The sequence below is a fragment of the Octodon degus genome, unplaced genomic scaffold (genome assembly GCF_000260255.1).
Source record: "Octodon degus isolate 3935 unplaced genomic scaffold, OctDeg1.0 scaffold00004, whole genome shotgun sequence".
Taxonomy (NCBI): domain Eukaryota; kingdom Metazoa; phylum Chordata; class Mammalia; order Rodentia; family Octodontidae; genus Octodon; species Octodon degus.
This window is the reverse complement of record NW_004524580.1, coordinates 32,453,144-32,472,564: the sequence shown is the minus strand read 5'-3', so window position 1 is coordinate 32,472,564 and position 19,421 is coordinate 32,453,144. Positions and strand designations below refer to the sequence as shown.

Here is a 19,421-nt window from a genome sequence, read left to right as displayed (position 1 = left end):
ATATTTTGGAGAAAGTTCTGTGTGGTGCTGAGAAGAATGTATATTCTGTTGTTGGGTAGAACATTTTAGGTATCTAATAAGTCTACTTGTTGGGATGTGTGGTTCAAATCTGATACTTCTTTGATTTTTTTGTCTAGCTAATCTATTTGTAACAGTGGAATATTAGATCCCCACTGTAATTATGTTGATGTTTATGTGATTCTTTAGGTTTGTTTTATGAGGTTGGATGTGGCAGTGTTTGGTGCATCTATGTTTTTAGTTAACTCTTGTTGAATTGTTCCCTTAGACAGTACAAAGTGACTCTCTTTGCTTCTTCTGACCAGTTTTGGCTTGAAGAATGCTATCAAATCATTGTGCAATTTATTCTGATACTGTTAGCTGTTAGAGCAGGTTAATGACTAATGATTATTACCACATTTGATATTTCAGCATAGAATCCAGGCCTCATCCGTGCCAGGCCAGTGGTCACCAGCCTCCAGGGTAATTAAGGGCTTCGTAGCAGCAGAGTCCCCAAGCCCCCCCCCGGCAGGCTCTGCACTGACTCCTCCCTGCAGGCTGTCCTAACCCTGGGCTCCTGACTCCACTCCCTACCTGTCCATCCCTTCATTGCTGCATCTTCTAATTTTTTTTTTTCCTTTGTCTTTGCTCATCTTCTTTATTTGAAGTTTTCTTGCAATTTTTTTCAACTGTTTGTGCCTTGAGAGAGCCCAGACCTGTATGCCCAGTCTCCGTCTCTACCCAGAACTGAGTGTTCTGGCGTCTGTGGGGCCTCTTGCCATTGTCTTTTTCCAGCCACGCTCTCTTTCCAGCGTTTCTTGTCAGTTTGTCAGCATGACATCACCTTGACCTTTCCCTCTCTACCTAGCTATGTCTCCCGGATCTGTCGCTGCTGGGAAGCTCCTCTTCCCTCCTTGTCCTCCCTGCTGCTCCTGCTCCCGTATGTTGGCAGGTGCTGTCTCCTTAGACTGCCGCAGCTCTTCCTGCCTGTGCTCCTTGGTTCCTGAGGGAGGCACAGACGTTAAAACAAGCACTGTTTGAAAGCTGGGCTTTGCATGTAAGTGTGAAAGAATAATTTTTTTGAAAAATTTTACAGAATTTTAAAAAATGAAGTATTTTCATTTACAAAAAGCAGAGGTAAGACTCATTATATCTATAGAAAACCAATCTATGATTAATCTTTTTATTCCACTAAAGGATCTTTTTTATGATTTTTTATTATTCTTCACAGGAGAATCAAGATAAATGAGTTAATAGGAGAACACTTCAAGCCCTCAGAATAAAGGTGAAGTTAAAATACAGAATACAAGAGACAGCCCACTCACTCAGTCTGCTGGGGGTCAGTTGTCCTTAAAATGTGATAGTCTATAAAAATAAGGATTAAATATTCACAGATAACAAAATTTCAATAAAACAGTTTTATTGTTTTAATAGGGGAATGAAGTATATAGTATTGATCAATCCAGATCAGCTTTACCCTGCCCTTTTATTTAATCAAAATTTTTTTCTAAAAGCATGGTGGTTTATTTGACTGATTTTAATCTCTCAAAAGTATATATAAAAATCATAGATATGGGCTGGCCAAATAGCTCAGCAGACGAAAGCACCTGCTTAGGCGGAGTGCAGGGGCTGGGGTTTGATCTTCAGAAGGCCACGCTGCCCACCCCCCAGGGCACACTGACAGCACGATTGAGACTGGGCGTGGCAGCACGCGCCTGTAATCCCAGCGCTTGGGAGGCTGAAAACAGGAGGCTCACTACGAGTCCGATCTGTGTAGTGGGACCTTGTACACCCTGCACTGAATACATAAAATAAAATTATAGATATGTAACAGTAGTGTACAAGAGGAAAATAAAACAAGTTCAATCATTCTTTAAGTTCTGTTATCTGAGGTCTAGTATTTTCTGATTCTGAATACTAGATATAAAAAGCCAAAACTGGTGTCCACTGTCCTAAAAACAGTGCATTCCGTACGGTTTGTTTTGGTACTGGGAATCAAACTCAGGACTTTGTATTTGCCAGGCAGGTCCTGTGCCACTGAGCTGTATCCCCAGGCCCTATAGTGCATTCTGTAAAGCCTCTAAATTGTTCCTAGGTGCAGGCTGCCTGGCATAATACAGTTAGCACTTTTCTACTCTAGGCAAGACTGATTTCTGTTGCCTCAGACCTCTTTTCAGAGAATACCTGATTCTCTGAGATTGGTGTGTAATTTGCCTTTCTGATTTATTAATTAAAATTTTCTTTTGCTTTTCGGGAACGGGCCTTGCTATGTAGTCCAGGCGGGCCTTGAACTCACTGTGTAGCCCAGGGTTGGCTCAAACTTACAGTGATCCTCCTGCTTCAGCCTCCTGAGTGCTGGTGTAATAGATGTGTACCATCATTCTCAGCTAATTCAAATATTTTGGATCATTAATATATGCCAAACAGTGTTTCATGTGCTAGATAGTTAATTAAATAGTATTAACAGATTAGTTACGTAAGATTATACTGCCAGTTGAGGTTTGGTCCAGAAAACAGCCATGGCATCTAGCGTAGCTACGAAGAATTTAGTGAAGGAGAAGGGGCCGTTGACGGTGTAAGGCCAGAGCAGGACATGCAGAGGAGCAGCTGGCTGCTCTGGTGCAAGGCAGGAAGGCCTGCGGGTGGCGCAGCAGGGACGCCTGGGCCTTGGGAGTCCAACCGCGCTCTGGAATGGTGGCCTCTCTTCACATTTGCCTGCCCAGGTTTAGAGGAGCTCCTGTCACTGGCATACCGGGATGCTGCCAGGACCTGGCTTTGGAGCAGTGCAGCGCCAGACCTCAGCAGGGACTGTGCTGGTGGCCTGCACGGTGGCATGGCCACATCGTGGCATTCAGGCATGCTGTCCCCTGCCTCAGTCTGCTCTTAGTTCATCTCCACATTTGGTGACCCTGGAGTGTTGCTGTCTTACCCTTTTCCACAGAAGCATCTTTGACTTAGCTACCTCCTGTAGCTTCAGACATTTTCTAAGCATTATTAAAAATACTGATTTCTCTCAGGCCTGTTTCTGGAGCTCTCAGCCTGATCCCGGTTCCCTCTTTAAACACTGTTTGTTCCTCGTCAGTCATCTGAGCAAAGCCCCAGGGTCCTAGTGCAGCAAGCCTGAATTTCATCAGTGACTTCGATTTCCAGGTCGCCAAGAGAAATATACAAATAACAACTACATGACTAACTACTGAGAATCTCAATGTTTGTGTATCTCTGGACTTGAGGCCAAGGTCCAGAGTAAGATTACAGGAGCGAGCAGGTTTTCGCCGTTGGTAGAGATGTTGATATGGCACTTTACCCCGATACGAAGCCAGCAGACCGGCGCTTGTCTGCCTGCCGTTGACCCCCCCGCCCCAGCAGTTGTGTGCGTCTCTGTCTCTGCCTGTTTGTCTAGAGGTTGTTTTAATACTTGAAAATCTTCAGTGACTCAACAAAGGATGCGTAGCTGACAGCCAGCTCTGTATTGGGTTTGTACCAGTGGTTGTTTGTTTCCAAATGAGTACACTAGAAAACGTGGCGCGCGTGGACATACATCTTCTGAGCCTTAGGTGGCTGAGGAATAGGACCTGGTGCTTGGGACAGTTGAGTGTGTGAGTGACAGAGCATCCTTCCCTTCTGAAGAGAGCGTTACACATTTAATAGTTGAGGTACACGGTTAAAATATGTGTTGAAATTGAACGTCAACAGTTTTAATCGTGACTCAGATACAGATTATGCACACATAATTGATTTGTTTCTCTCTTGAATTTTTGGTCAGCAGTTCTTCAAATTGCGTTAGTTTTATGACATGGAGATCAACGCTATCAGCTCAAAGTTGTATAATTATTTAAATCAAACCCTTGTACCCAAAAGTTGGCTAAAGATAATCCCTTGCAGGAAATGGGTGGCTGTGGAGATCATCATGTTGATCAAAATAGCCAGACCAGAGAGATGAGGGTCACATGTGCTCCCTCACCTATGGGTGCCGCAGAAGACGACATGGCAGCAGAAGCAGGGACGTTCTGCAGGAGGAAGGGAAGAGGGAGGGGACATGAGGCTGTATGTGAGCAAAATGTATGCATGCTTTATAAAATTGCTAGGCACTAGTAATAAAAGTAAATAAAATAGTTATCATTTATGATATACATCTAGGACTTCATGTCAGAATTTGAAGTCTGAGTCACGCTAATTTTAAAATTCAGATTAAATAGATGCTTTTCTGCAAAGATGTAAAGTACTAAAATCAACTCAAGAGGAAGGGAAGGTGAAAGATTTGGCTGTGTCGAGTACGTGTGCCAGCTCCCCACGAGGAATGTGATTATTCTGTACAACAAGCATGATAGAAGCTAAAACAATAACGTTGGCCAAGAAGAGAGGAATGAAAGATGTTGAGAAATAGCCCAGGAATTCTGAAGCCGGCTCTTGAATCAGATTCCCTGAAGGTGGAATTCGAGATCTGCCGTTTATTAGCTGTGACGTTGGCAAATTCCCTGACCTTCCGATGCTTCAGTCTTCATAGCTGTAAGTTAGAAGGAAGGTTTGCTGAGTTACTAGCCATGTGGGCCTTACGCTGACAGAGAGGACGTTAGGTGTGCAGTGACGTCAGCAGGTAGCTCGTCTACTAGTTCTTCTAAGATAGTACATTTAAAAATTCTTTCTGCATTTTGTAGATAGTTCAGCTAAGCTGGGTGTTAGATGATAGGCTGGTAATAAATCCAAGGTTCTGTTGCTTTGTTTTGGCTTTTGTGTTTGGCGGGCGTGCTACAGGGATTGAAGTGAAGTCCTTTATACCTTTGCATGAGCTACGTCCCCGATGTTTTTTTATTTTTCGTTTTCAAACAGTCTCACTAAGTCAGTAAGTTGCCCAGCCAGGGCTTGAATTTGTGATCAGGTTGCCTCAGTCTCCCAGACAGATGGGATTACAAATGTGTGCCACCGTGCCTGGATTAAGTTGTGAATTATACTGAAAGTGTGATGGGAGCTCATCAGATTTACTGAGTAATGCCTTTGTGCTTCTGACCCCTCATGTGTTGTGTGCAGTGGTGCCTGAGAATCCCCTCCTTTGCAGGTCAACGTGGGGAAGATGGACTCGCCCATCGAGAAGTGGAACCTCATCATCGGCAACTTGGCCTTGAAGCAGGTGAGTGAGATGCGTTTGTTTGTGAATCTTGAGTTTGCACATTGTGGGTGTTACTGTAAGAACAGAGCCAAATGTACCGCTGTGAAGCCTACCTTTCGATTGTTGCAGAAGGTATCAAGTCAGTGATTTAGTGCCCTGGAAAAGTGATGGAGTCAGTGACGTCTGAAAGTTATTCTTTCTCCAGAAACTCAGCAGCTTCTTCCAGACATGAAAATACATAACACGTAAAATATGGAAAAACATAAGGACTAGCTAATAGAGCCAGCTATCCTAACTAACAGAGCCAGGTTTTGCACAAATAAGTATTTATTATTTACTTAGGCGCTAGTTTTGTACTTTTTTTTGGTGGAACCAGGGATTGAACTCAGGCCCCTGGGCTTGCCAGGCAGGCACTTATTCCACTGAACCATCTCCCCAGCTGCTGTACTTAATTTTTTTTTAAGATAAGCTCTTTCTCTGTTGGCCAGGCTGATCTCAAACTCCTCGGCTCAGTGATCTTCCTGCTGTAGCCTCTCAGAGGGTGGACAGGAATACAGGATTGTGCCACCACGCCACGCCTACTTTAACTTTCTGAGTACATTATTTGCTTAAACCAATCATATTTGGTTCAACTATTTTGATTAGTGTGTTAATGTTAGCATACGCAGGTATGCTCAGTTACTCCTAATGGGTATGGAAGCACAGGTTATGTGGCGTCGCAGGCTCTTTCCGCTCAGCTAAGTGTGTCTTCTGCCTCTCGTATGTCCTCTCCTGGGTCCCACAGAAGGCTGCTCGGACCCAGTACCCCTCCGCCAGCCTAAGCCGAGGAGAGGCCCACTGACTGGAACATCTGCTCAGCTGGGCATGATCTTGTGTGACCTCATCTCAGAGAGGCGTGGCTGGAGTGTGGGCTGTGGCTTCTAAGGTTGTAGGATCGGAGATGAGTAAACCTGGATCCAGTGTCAGCTGTCTCGAGCCAGCTGCATGGCCTTGTTAGCCTTTCTGGCTCTTCTAAATCACAGCAGCGTACTAGGGATTTCGAAGGCCCAGTGCAGCCTGCATGTGTAAGAATCTGTGTGGAGGCAGCCATTAAAACTTGTAACAACCAAGAAAGCACTAAAATTACAAGTTTAAAAATACATTTGATTCTGTTCTTTAAATACCACGTACCACGATGGCAAACCTTTTAGGGCTCTAACAGTGCAGATAGCAAACTGCGGCACAAAGCTGTAGGTTTGCCACCACTGCCCCACATTGGGAGTGGGGGGTTGAACCCTGACTCTTGCACTCAAGTACACCGCAATGCTTTTCATTATTCTTATTTTTTTAAATTTCCAGGGCCTCACTAAGTCATTAAGTTGCCTAAGCCAGCCTTCCATTTTTGGTCATCCTGCCTCATCCTCCAGGAGTGCTGGAATTAGAGGAATGCGCTACCCCTGGTTTAAATCCCCTAACCTCGTGTGAAGTGATGAGCTGTGTGTGAACCGCTCATTGGCTCATTCTCATCCTTCCCACTTCAGCCTGTGTCCTTCCCTCACTCTTAGTCTCCCCCTTCTCTGTGGTCCCTGCCCCCTGCACTGCGTGCAGTGCTTGCCAGGGCAGGCTGGGGTTGCCTGCCTCTGTCTGCCTCACTTCACCATGGCTGTGTGAAGACCAGGGAAGCCAGGTGGGGCCATTAAGACCCCAAGGTGCCAGCCAGGGCGGCCGCAGGACCGGAGCCCAGTTAGAACAGATAAAAGCAAGAGGAAGAGAAGATGGGGAGGAGGTGGTCTTGGGGCTAAAGGTTACTCTGTCCGTGGGGCTCTTCCTACCTCAGCTCGGGAAGGAGAGGCCTGTGGGCGAGGCCTGCACTGGGCACATGCGAGCCTCTTCCTGGGGTGGAGGGTAGGTATGACCTGAAGGTTTTGGTCCTCCTGCCTCAGCCTCCCGCAGTGCTGGCCTGCAGCACTGCATCTGGCTGTGAGGTCATGCTTGAATGTCTGCTCCCCAGTGACCAGGAGCTCTGTGCTGCCTGTTCTGACCAGAGCTGCATCCCCACGTACAGCTTAGTGCACTGTGCACAGTGGACACTGAGGAAGTTCTTATTGGAGCTTGGCCTAGAGGTGCATGCCTGCAGCCCCAGATACCAGGGAGACAGAGGCTCGAGCGCTGTGGCCGACCTGGGCAGTTTGGCTAGGTCCTGCTTCAGAAACAAAAAGAAAAGAGATGTCTCAGGATGGAACCTAGCAGCAGGGCCTGTGCCTAGCAGCTGGGAGCAGCGCCCAGGACTGCAGAAAACAAATAGCAGCAACCAAAAAGCCCAGCCTAACAGGAGCTCCTTGTGTCAGTGGGTGTCAGGCCCGTAACCCACCAGGCATAAAGCGGGGAGCAGAAAGACTGGGCCACCAGATCCCGGCTTCAGCCTCAGCAGCGCGGCCCCCACCCTGGGCCAGGCCCTCTGCAGCGATCACCTGGAGTGCCAGGGCCGGCCCACTGTCTCAGGGACGCCCAGACTACAGGGCTCCTTCGAAAGCTGTGTGGCTCAGTCACTGTGGGCTGTGCTTGTTTTTCCCTCCTGTGTGTGATGTTTACATGGGAAAATTGTAAATGTTTTAAAAGTTTCTAATTCAGTTGGATTTTATATTTAGGTTCAGGCGACAGTAGTTGGTTTTCTAGCAGCTGTGGCAGCAGTTATATTGGGCTGGATTCCAGAAGGAAAGTATTACCTCAATCATTCCATACTTCTGTGCTCCAGCAGCGTGGCGACGGCCTTCATTGCGTCTCTTCTGCAGGGTAAGTATGTGGGTAGGTGCCTGCTCTGTAGCCTACCCATCCCTCTGTCCTTCCTTCTTCTCTTTCTTCATTTTTTTTGTGTTTGTTTTTGTTTAGGTGCTCTTTATATTCCAGGCTGGCCTAGAACTTGCAGGAATTCCTGCTTGAGGCAGAAATTTTCCTGCCTCAGCCTCCTCAATACTGGGAATATAAGCTGCACCATGGTCGACTAGTCTTTCATTTCTAAATCATTTATTTCTCAAGGTGTTGACTTTATTTAAATGATACTTGGCCATGATTTAAAAAGAAGCAGGTCATCCCCAGTGTTGCCTACAGCTGGCTTTCTGAGGCTGGGCATTCTCCCAGTAAGATCGGGAACATGACTGAGATATTAGTTTCTGTGTCAGATAACTGAGAAAAATCCTTTCTGGAATCTATGCAGGAATTTACTGGCCCATCTAGTGAGTAACAAGTGTTCTGGGAATTCTGAGTTTCAAAATCAGTCCCTCTGTTAAACTTTTTTTAAGTTTCAGTTTGCAGGAAAAAATGCCTTTGCTGTCTGTGGGGTGATGCGATATGACCGTGTGCCTGGACAGCTTACTGCTGGCTGTAGGACGCTGCAGGGAGCGCCCAGAGTCACCCCTTAGTGTTCTTTGATGGGCGCATTGTACTGGACGACTAGTTTATGATGGAGTCATAAGCAGAGACTGATTCTTACTTTAAAACAGCCGTCTTCTTGACTTTATCACCAGCAATTTTTTTTTTTTTTTTTAAAGAAAGGAAGATTCCCATGGCAGGTTATCTTACAATGCTGCTTGCTTTTTAGCTAGATTCTGGGAGTTGAGAGAATTCTTACCAAATTAAGGTGACTTTTTAAATATATTCAAGTATTTTTAGTATTTAAATAGTAATCAGGCATAGCTTTTTGTCCTTACATGGAATTACTAGAGTTGAATGAAGTTAGCACTGACTAAGCAGAATAAGTTCAACTATTGGAAAATTGAATTTCTGGTAAAATTTAAAAAATTGTTATAGTATAAATACCTTGTTTGTAGGCCACTTATGCTTTCTTTGTGATTTGGTTTCATCTGTTTTTAAAGTTTTATTTGTTTTTTAGATATGATTTCATTTAGAAAGTGTTTTAAAAGTTTTCAGTCTAAGTGAGGCATGGCAGTGCACTCAGGAGGTTGAGGCAGGAGGATCACAGGGAGTCTCAGTCTAGCAAGTGTTGAAATGCCTAGGATTTTCAAAACTATGAAAAAATTTATTTAAAAAAATCCAGATTTTCTTTTGCTAGGTGTGCTAGTGCTGCCTGTAATCCCAGCCCTCTGGAGGCTGACGCAGAAGGGTTCGTACAAGGTTGAGGCCATCCTGGGTACACAGGGACTTCGCCAAGGCTCGCCTGACCCACATAGTGAGACCTCATCTCAAAAGCAACAAAAATTCCAATATTTAAGATACTGTACTTTTGTTTAAGGCTTTTTGCTTGGAATAATGTGTGTTCTGGCTTGAGGATGACCTGACTAACTGTTCTAACATATGTGCAGCTGAGGAGAACACTCACTCGGACAGGGGGGCCGTCTGTTTGTCCTCCTCAGCCTGTCGACCACAGAACCCAAGTGAAAACCCGCGCGCTCTGGTCCCCCATGCTCTCCGCCCAGCCGCGCTGCGTGCGCAGTGCCCGTAGGTGTGCCAGCTGGGGGAAGCCTTTCTGTCATCAGCGCAGCCACAGCTCGTTGGACCATCACATGACATCACTATTCTGCTGTTGAGTGGGGTTTTTTTTTCTTTTTTTGTTTAATACTATGTAAAAGGAAAGCCCAGTAATTACAAAATGCTCCAGAGTATAAGATACAAGCACTAGTGAAGGGAGACAACATTCTGGGTTTTGCATTTGGCTTAATGAGATACAGTAAAAAAAACACTGTCTAGAATCTCAAACTGTGTAACCTTGGGGCAGATTTAAACCCTATTCTCCTAAACTGTAGAGTGTCCGTAACTTCAATATGCCGGAATCAAAAGCATATATGGTCATTTTTATTCTAAATTTATGGCAAGGCTGTGTTCATTTTTTCCATAGCCAGATTTAGGTTTCTTGTTGACTTGCAGCTTGTACATAAGTCACCTAAACATCTCCAGTTGTCTCCATACCACATCTTCTTAATGGATGTGTTGGCAGGAGCCAGGTCTATATAATTGGATATGGACGTAACATTATATTTCTCCCCTTAATATGATTCTAGAAAAAAAGGCTTTCAAAGTGCCGCTGCAGAGTCACTTGTTCATCTCGCTGTTTTGTTTCAGGTTTATAGGCAGCAACTTGGGGTTTAAAGCACATCTGCTAGCTGGGTGGGGCGTGGCGCAGGTCTGCAATCCCTGCTGCTTGGGAAGTCGAGGCTGGAAAGCCAGACTTGAGGCAGGGCTGGCCCATTTAGCAAGACATAATCCAAAAAGGGGAAGGGGGGTGCTGCAAATGGAGCTCAGTGCTCCTTGGATTGTGGCAAAAGCCAAATAAATTAGCAGTAAAAGCCATAACTTTTACAAAGACTATTTCTTGTGTTCTGGACTCTACTGCTCTCAATATTGAATTCCTTCTTTTTAACCCTTCAATACTTAATAATAAAATGAAGCAAGCATTTCTGACAACCATGTGTGAATAAGTCTGTTTTTGTTGGTTTTCTTCCAAGTGGCTATGCATATAAATATGACTCACCTTTCTTTGATATTTTCATACTTTATTTGAAGGTTAAAATTTAAATCTTTAGACTTGATACACATAAATATATTAATCTAAGACATGGAAATTACCAAATTGGAAATTTAGCTTTCATATAATTTTGCAGTGGCATTCAGTACAGTAGTCCCTCACTATTTTATAGTTTGACTTTTGCAAACTCTCTGTTTTGCATATTTTCAAAAAATATTAATCTAAATTATTTATAGCAGATTTTTCACTATATCATGGGGTTTTGCAGTACTGTGTAGTATATGTATGTTGTTAAAATTATGTAGGTTTACGAGTTTAGAAAATGGTTAAGAACAGTAGAAGTGTTTTTAAAAATGTGAGAAAGGTTTATAAGGGTGTGGGAAGGCTTTATAAAGCCTTGAGATAAATATAAATACTAAAATAAAGTGAACATCACTACTTGGCTGATTTGCCGTTATCGCGGGGGTGTCTGGAACGTAACTTCTGTGATAAGTAAGGGACCACCGTACCTGAGGCGCAACATTGAGCAACATTGAGCGTCTCAGATCCTCTATGATTTTGGAGTTTGCTTGAAAGTGTTTTGCAAAGCATTAGAGTAATAAAAGTTTTTGTTGGTGTAATCAGCATATCTAAGCAGTCTAACCAGAGCTGATACACTATTCCTCTGTGCCGTATGTTTTGGTATTTGAGGTGTTGATTTTCTTGGAATTGTAACATCAAAGTAATGCACATTCTTTCTTCTAGGAATAATAATGGTTGGTGTTATTGTTGGTTCAAAGAAGACCGGCATAAATCCTGATAATGTTGCTACACCCATTGCCGCCAGCTTTGGTGACCTTATAACTCTCGCCATCTTAGCTTGGATAAGTCAGGGTTTGTACTCCTGTCTGGGTAAGTTGATTTGAAACTGAATTATCCACCCAGAGTTTTACTACAGATATTGTTGCAGCAGGACCGTGAATCCATGGTGACCCTCATCTGTTTTACAATGGCCGTTGGAACCAATTGTACCAGTATATGATTTCCTACACACTTGCTGTGTATTGTGGTTCTCACATGTTCTTTTCTGTTGGGCGTTTGTAACTGTAAGGTGAGGTTCTCGTCTCTAACTTCATATTAAGAAAACTGAGGATCTCAGATACTCAAATCTGGCCACACAGCCCCAGGTAAAGGCTTGAACATGGGCCTTTCCATGATCTCTGCTCGCCCTCCTAAATGCAGAGCCAGCCAGGAGTCTGCTAAGGCACGTGTCCTGCGATACCATCGAAGAATATAAGGTTATGGTTGTACTTGGAATTCACCAATGAGATGTTTGCCCTTCAGAAACACAGACCAAGATTGTGAAGTTGTAGTCATTGTAATTCCTGATGCATAGTGACAGAAAACTTATAAGCTGTAATGGATTATTTTAATGCAAACTTGTATTCTCAGACTGTTATCAGCAGTAAATGAATCTGAGCATCAGCTAAATACTAAATGTTAGTTGTGCTTTCATTTTTTTCTTTTAGATACCATATTAAAAAAGAAAATAAGGACAAAGGGGAAAAAATTAGATAATTTATTAGCTAAGCCAAATGTAATCCTTAATTCAGATATCCTGGCATATTTTTTATGGATTTTATATAGATTTGTGGTATACTTTAATATAGTGTGTTGTACTTGGACAGGTGTCTAGCTCAGTGGTAGAGCACTTGCCTTAGCGTGCCAAGGGAGCCTGGGCTCACTCCTAAGTACGGCAAGAAATTGTATCTGCGACTCCTCCTTCAAACTCAGTATACTTTAGGGGTTGGTGGTTGGTAGAGGGCCTTACAATGTGAAGGCAGGTGCTGTACCACTGGGCCCACAGCCATCTTTATATCGAGGCAGGTCTTAGCCAGGCGGGCCTCGACCTCGCAGCATGCTGCCTCTACCTCTCTAGCAGCTGGGATTGCAAATGGGTGCCACCACATCTGGCAGATACCCTGTGATCCTCACTCACTGCAGGCCGAGTAACTGCACTGGTGCAGGGAGACTCACCAGTGGCCAGAATCTCCAAAGAGAAGCGTGAGTTAGGGTCTTAGGGCCCCTTTCCGTCAGCCCATCAGATAGATAAGAAGGATGAAATGGAAGAGAATGAAATGTTTCTCCCCAGTGTTACTCAGAGGAAAGCAGTCTTGTGGTTGTGGCTCTGCTCAGAACATTGAAAGTGAGGGTAGGGAGGGGTTGGCAGCGGTCCTGGGATAGGCCCCCAGGTGCATAAGAGAAAGGTACCCTGTTCCTACCCTGTTGGCACACTTGGGTATTTTGTTCCCAGTAAGTCATTTGCAGCACAGTTCTCAGTAGAGGTGTCTCTTTGGTTGAAGACACAGTGATAAGAAAAAAAATGCCATTGAAGAATGTCATTATAATAAATATGATGGCGGTTATAATGAGTAGATGAAGTGCAGTGAAATTTCGAAAGATAGATAAGCTATTGAGGAAAATAATACGTGCTGACCTTCAAACTTTATTTTAAAAATTGCATGATAAGCTCTCCCTATAAAAGGCCTAATCATACTATTTTGTTGTGTAAAACTTTGAATATTTGAGTGTTATATAGTGAGGTACTAACAGTTTAGACGAAGGAATAAGAAAGTAAAATGTAATAATATCATTACTTTGAAAAATAATAGTATTAAATATAACTTGGGATTTTTCTAGGCCTTTTTTCTTTTTTTTTTGGTCTTTTGACAGTTGTCTCAGAGTAATTCAAGGTGAATTAGAGCAGGTCTTTTCTATATCATCTCTATTTTTGATAGCCACAAAGGAATTTTTTAAAAAAGTGGGTTACAGGTGGTACTGCAGGTGATCCGATGGTTGGTCGGAGGGCCTGCCGTGTCCTTGCGTGCCGACTGCGGAAACGCTGCGTCTCGAGCACTAGGGGGCCTCGTGTGCCGGCAGCCGGTGCCTCTGGGTTTCATTCTGAACACAGACACTGGGAGCAGGCGTCTTTAGCTCCTAGGACCCCACTGGCTTGCTGGTTTAGAAACGAAGTTTAATTCCTGAACTATATTGCAAACAGGGGTCCTAGAAATAAAAGGAGGGATAACTTGGTAGCTCAGCCTTGGTTATAGAGACCGTGTATTAGAACTGGACATTAAGAACGGTCTCGTGGTGCTAGTTAATCAAGAGAGTATAAGGACTTTTTTATTATGTTTGCAGTACATAATACTACCATTCACTGTAGGGAATGGTACATGTACTAACACATTCCAGCTTTTCCCCACCCCTCCACCTTCCTTTTATTTTTCTAACATCGTATTCATTTCTTATAAGACCTTATAAAGTTTATTGTCATATATACAGACTCAACAGGCTGTAACAATTACATACATATACAACATCTGTGTACCTAAATATATAAATCTATTTATTTATCTGGTATGGAGTCTCACTACACAGCTCAGACAGCTTCGAGTCATAATGGGGCTGGCCCAGCGTGTGGTACCAGGGATCAAACCTGGGTCCTTAGGCTTGCCAGGCGGGTACTTAGATCACCAAGCTATCTCCCTGGCCAGTTACCTAGATATATAAAGTAACTGTTAACAGAGCTGACGGGAGAAATAGCCAGTACCAGATAGTAGAGGATTTCAGTCTCCCACTTTCAGCGATCAGTAGATCGTCCAGACAGGAAAGCAGTAAGGGAACACTGGACTTCCGGGTCAAAACAGACCTAACAGACGCGTGTTCCATTTAGCGGCAGCCTAATACCTATTGTTTTCAAATAGCATGGAACATTCTCATCAAATCAAATAATGTGTTATGATAAAAAAACAGTCAACTAATTTGAGAAGATTGAAATCATATCAAGCATCTTATATAAGCAGGATGGTATGAAACCAGAAATCAGCAACAAGAGGAAGATAGTAAATGTATAAATCAGTAAAATTAAACGGACCCGAGCAACCAGTGGGTCAAACAAGAAGGGCAAAAGGGAAACTAAAAAATACCTGGAGACAAAGGAGAGTGGAAACATGCCAAGCCAATGAGGTGCAGCCGAAGCAGTACTGAGAGGGAAGTTCATAGCTACACATTGCTTCGCTAAAGAGGAAAGATCGCAAGCAGCCTAATGGTAGACACTAGAGAAAGAACAAAATCTCAGTTACTGGGAAGAAGGAAGTAATGAAGTGCAAAAATAAACGAATTAAAAAATCTCTAAATCAGCAGACTGAAGAATTGGTTTTTCTTGGAACAAAATAAAACAAAGTCTTAACCAGATTAAAAAAGAAGAGTTGTGGACACCAGTGTTTTATAACCATTTCCACCATTATTTCATGCCTAAAGAGAATAAATAAATTACATAAAATTTAAAAATAAAAAAAGAAGAGTCAAATAAAAGCAGAAATGAAAGTAGAAGGATTTCATTGCTTGTAGCAGAAATAATAGGGATCGTAAGGACTACTGTAAGCAGTTGTGTTCCAGCAAATGAGAGAGCCGAGAGGAAGTGGGTGAGTTGCTAGAAACATCCTCTACCGAGATCGAGGCAGGGAGGGCTAGAACTCCTGAACAGACCCATAAAAAGAGGCTGCAGTAGCACAGTGAAGCCTCCCCACAGAGGACCTCCCAGGACCAGACTGCTGAATTCCACCAGACATTCTGAGGACTGACCCTTTGTAAACTCTTCCGAAGAGCAAACTAGAGGGGATGCTTCTTAGCGCATTTTACGAGGCTAGGGTAATCCTGATAGGTCGCAAAGACACCACAAGAAAACTTCAGGCCACTGACTCGGATGAACACAGCTGTGAAATGCTCAGTAAAATCCATCAGACACGTGCAGCAGCGCGGGCGGTGGGTCCCTGGAGGTGCTGCTGACGGGTGCGCTACCCTGACGTGTGCACTACCCTGTGTAGTGTGCACTACACAGAGTGCTGGTGGTGCTGGGGCGGTTTCCAGCAGAGTTCACCATCTTTTCCTTGTTAGGTCACTTCTGGGGACTGAGCCCAGGGCCTTCTCACTGAGCTGCATCCCTGGCCCTTTCTTATTTTGAAACAGGGTCTCAACTAAATTGACTACACTGGGTTTGAAACTTGCTGTTCCTTGTTTCTACCTGCCACCTGCTGGGATTACAGCATATGCCGCCACACCTGGCTGTGACATCTTTTCTTGACGAAAATTCTTGAAAATTGAGAGATAGATGGATACGTTCTCAGAATGGTTAAGGACATTTTTACAAAAGAAAACAACAGCTAACATCAGAATTAGTAGGAGGAACTGAAAACTTTGCCTTTAAGATTTCGCATAAGGTAGACAGCCTCATGCCTGCCATCGCTGCTTAACATAGCAGCAGCAGGACTAACAAGAGAGCCAGACAAGATGAGGAGAGACTGGGCATCCAGAGAGGAAAGGAAGGGGAAAGCACCTGTCCTTGCAGGTGTGCAGTCCTGCACGTCGAAAACCCTAAAGATGCCACCAAAAAAACTGTAGAACAAATGAATTTATAAAGTTGCAGGATACAAAACCAGTGTACAATTTCAAATACCTTACACTACTGAGTATACAGTGTACAGTATACGAAACTGACTTTCTTTATACTTCATTTGTGTAAGACTTTTCTAAAATGAAATCAAGAAAGTCCCATTTCCAGTAGCATCAAACAACAGGCATATGAGAAGGTTCTGACCGTCACTGGTGCAGGAGGTGCAAATCCAAGCCCCAGCAAGACCTCAGCTCAGCGCTGTTAGGAAGGCTGTTCTGCCTCAGACAGGAAGTGACAGCTGTGCAGAGGGGTTCGAGGAAGGCAGTCTCTGTGTGCCGTTGGTGGGACTGTGACTTGGTGGCGTCGCCACAGAAGCTCTCCGGAAGTTCAGCAGGCAAATGAAAATGGAACAGCTGCTGTGCGTGACCAGCAAGGCCCTCTTCTGGAAATGAGTGAAATCGGCCTCCTGGAGAGGACATCTGTACTCATGTTCACTTTGTTGTTCTCACAGTAGCCAAGACACAGAAACAACCTGTGTGCCTGGCAGTGGATGTGTGGACACAGAAGTTGTGATGCACACACACACACACACACACACACACACACACACACACACTGCAATATTAGTCTTTTAAAGCAGATCTCCCATGCACAAAACCATGGATGAACCCATAGGGCCTTGTGAAATTAGTCAACACAGAAAGAAAAGTGCTGTAGGATTTCATTTACTTATGGAACTTTTTTAAAGTTAGATAGCTAGAAACAAAGTGGAAGAGTATTTACAGGGAGCAGGGGTAGGCGGGGGAGGAAGCGAGGAGGTTAAAGGGTACCTGGTGGTGTCCATGTGTGATCAGGGACTAGAGCTCTCTTGCAGCATCAGGACTATAGTTTGAAGTTCTTTACTGTAGACTGGAGGTTGATAAGACTACCTTTCAGGTGCTCTTGCAAAAGGGAACAGGAGCAGGCGGGTGCAGTGGTGTGTGGGAATTGGGGACCGCAGTCCTCGAGCTGCACGCCCTGCACACCTGCAGGGAGCGGGGAAGACCATCTCGCCGAGGGTTTTGAGTATTGGGGAGCAGCCCTGCACAGCCCTCCAGCATTCCATGTGGTCACTTGGTGCCCTCTCCCGCCATTCCTCTCCTGCTGCTCACATGAGCCCAGTTCTCTGCTGTGACTGGGATTCTCCCCCTTCATCTCTCTGCTGTTCCTAATGGGGAGAAGCGGGGAAACAAGGACCAGGGGAGAAAACAGGCAAACCCCAAACTTCGCTAACTCCCATTGCTTGCCTGCTTGCTTCTCTTTTATTCTCCCCCTCCCCTTCCCTTCCCTTCCCTCTCCTCCTCTCCTCTCCTCTTCCTACAGTCACTTGGAATAGCTCTGTCACTTAGTAGACAGGTGGGATTTTAGGTTCCTGGAGAAAGTGATCTCTGGCTCTGGCCAGCTTCTCCTGCTGCCTTCTTGCAGACAGAGCTGGCTGCTCCCCGATTTCCTGCTCCTTGTGTAGGTTTTCTTTTTTACACTCCACCCCCTACCCCGACCTGTCCTCTCCTTTCCATCAAGACCAGTTAGAATCCTCACTTTTAATAAGTTTATAGATTTTCCTAATCGCGAATGATTTTTTCTTCTCTGAGTTCCACTTGCATTTACTGATGCTTCTCGTATGACATTCTTTATGTTTGGACAGTGGTTATAGCTTTTTGTGTAAATACAATACCTGGTCTTTGTAGAGATAAACTTCTAAAGTAAAAAATGTTTTTATTTTATTCATTTAATTTCTTTTGTAGCATCCTGTAGTGCCATATATAGATTTTAAGTAAATAACAGCATAGAACATCATTCCTTTTAAAAATGCTCTAATTATTAAGATTAAAAGCTACCGAGAAAGTACTATAAGTATGCACAGAAAAGGGAAGGCATACAACCTCCGACTGACCTCAGTGCAGCAGCTGTCTGATAAGATAATAGCTTGCAACAAGCAATTCCTTTGATCAGGCGTAGTATTCAGGAAATGTTGGCAGGATATCTTGCCTAGCGGCAAGTTTCTAGAGATTTGTATAGAAAAATAAGAATGTTAGCATATGGCTAGAAAACACCCATTTCAAGTGGAACTGGAAGAGGAACTAGGAAGAAATGTAAGGTTTAGAAATTCTGTGCTTTTGTGTGACTTGCAGAAAAATACAAAGGTATTTGCATATCCACGCAAGCATCTTTGACAGCTGGTACAATCCAAATTGGGCTAGTAGTGAAAGCTCCAAGATATTGCCTCTGCTTATTTGCATAACCTCAAGGAGATTTTTTTTAAATTCCTTTTGAAGTATTTATCACTACATGTCTAGGTAATGCTTTATATACATGATATTTATTGGCTTGAAAGAATTTCCAGCTTTTCTCTTTTGAGGCAGATCTGAGAGGCAAAGCAATTGATTTCTTGCTCTTCAAGGTTACCTGTAAGAGGGTAGCTCAGTTACAGCAGTCACCCCAGGCTCTGTGAGTCCTCCTCATTCCCCACATTCTCGAATGTGGCATTTGAGACCACATTGCTAGTGTGCTGCTGTGAGTAGTGTGCTAGTGTGTGGCTGTGAGTAGAATGGAAGTGAATCTCAGTGGGTATCCCATGCGTGAGTGATTTTCAGCACTGCACCCCCTTTGTCTAGAGTGACTTCTAGAGTATGTTTCCTGAGAAATTGTGATAGTTGCTAATGGGAATTTATAAAAAAAAATTGAGTGTACAATGCTTATTGTTGTTGTCCAGACAGAAACAGCTAATATATTAAAGTTGACACTCATTACAGCCACCATTTCTGAAGGAGTTGGAGAATGATGAATGCTACTAATGAGATGATATAATAGTAGGTGAAAAATGTCTAGCAACGTAATAAGACATAAAGCCATGAATTCTGAAGAAATTGATTGATTGGGAAGTGGAGTCGGACCAGTTTGAACCACTTTGGCTGTGTGTTTGCTCGTGGGGTAGAATGAGTGCCGATGTTGTGGACATTTGCTAGGCTTAAAGAGCAAACCATTTACCTGCCCTGTACTTGTAGTCTGTTACCGTAACATATTACTACAAACTTTATGACTTACGCAACGGAGATGTGTTTTCTTAGCATCTGGAAAGCAAGTGATCCTCAGGAACCAGTACCTGGTCTGGGTGGAAAGGGTTCTTTCTGGAAGCCCAGGGTAGATCCATTCCATGCCTTTCCACCTTGTCTGGCTGTGGTGGCTCTCGTTTGTAGTCACATGACTCCCGTGTGCACTTTGGTGTCACACTGTAGCCAAATCTCCTGCCTCCCTCTTACAAAACACCTGCGACCCTGAGGGCTCACACAAATCCAGGATACGATTTTCTTTCTTTTTTCTTTTAATTTTAGGGAAGGGTCTACAGGGTGTTTAGGGTCTCACTACTAGATCGGACTCTTAGTGATCCG

The 19,421-nt window shown here is 43.9% G+C and overlaps 1 protein-coding gene across 1 annotated transcript in view; it reads left to right on the top strand.

The window, feature by feature from the left end:
* Positions 1 to 19,421, top strand: part of Slc41a2 (solute carrier family 41 member 2) — an 83,778-nt gene that overhangs the window by 22,875 nt on the left and 41,482 nt on the right. The window contains exons 4-6 of the mRNA XM_023718221.1: positions 5,051 to 5,122; positions 7,729 to 7,873; positions 11,304 to 11,450. Coding sequence (XP_023573989.1) covers positions 5,051 to 5,122; positions 7,729 to 7,873; positions 11,304 to 11,450 — 364 coding nt within the window. The remainder of the gene's footprint in view (positions 1 to 5,050; positions 5,123 to 7,728; positions 7,874 to 11,303; positions 11,451 to 19,421) is intronic.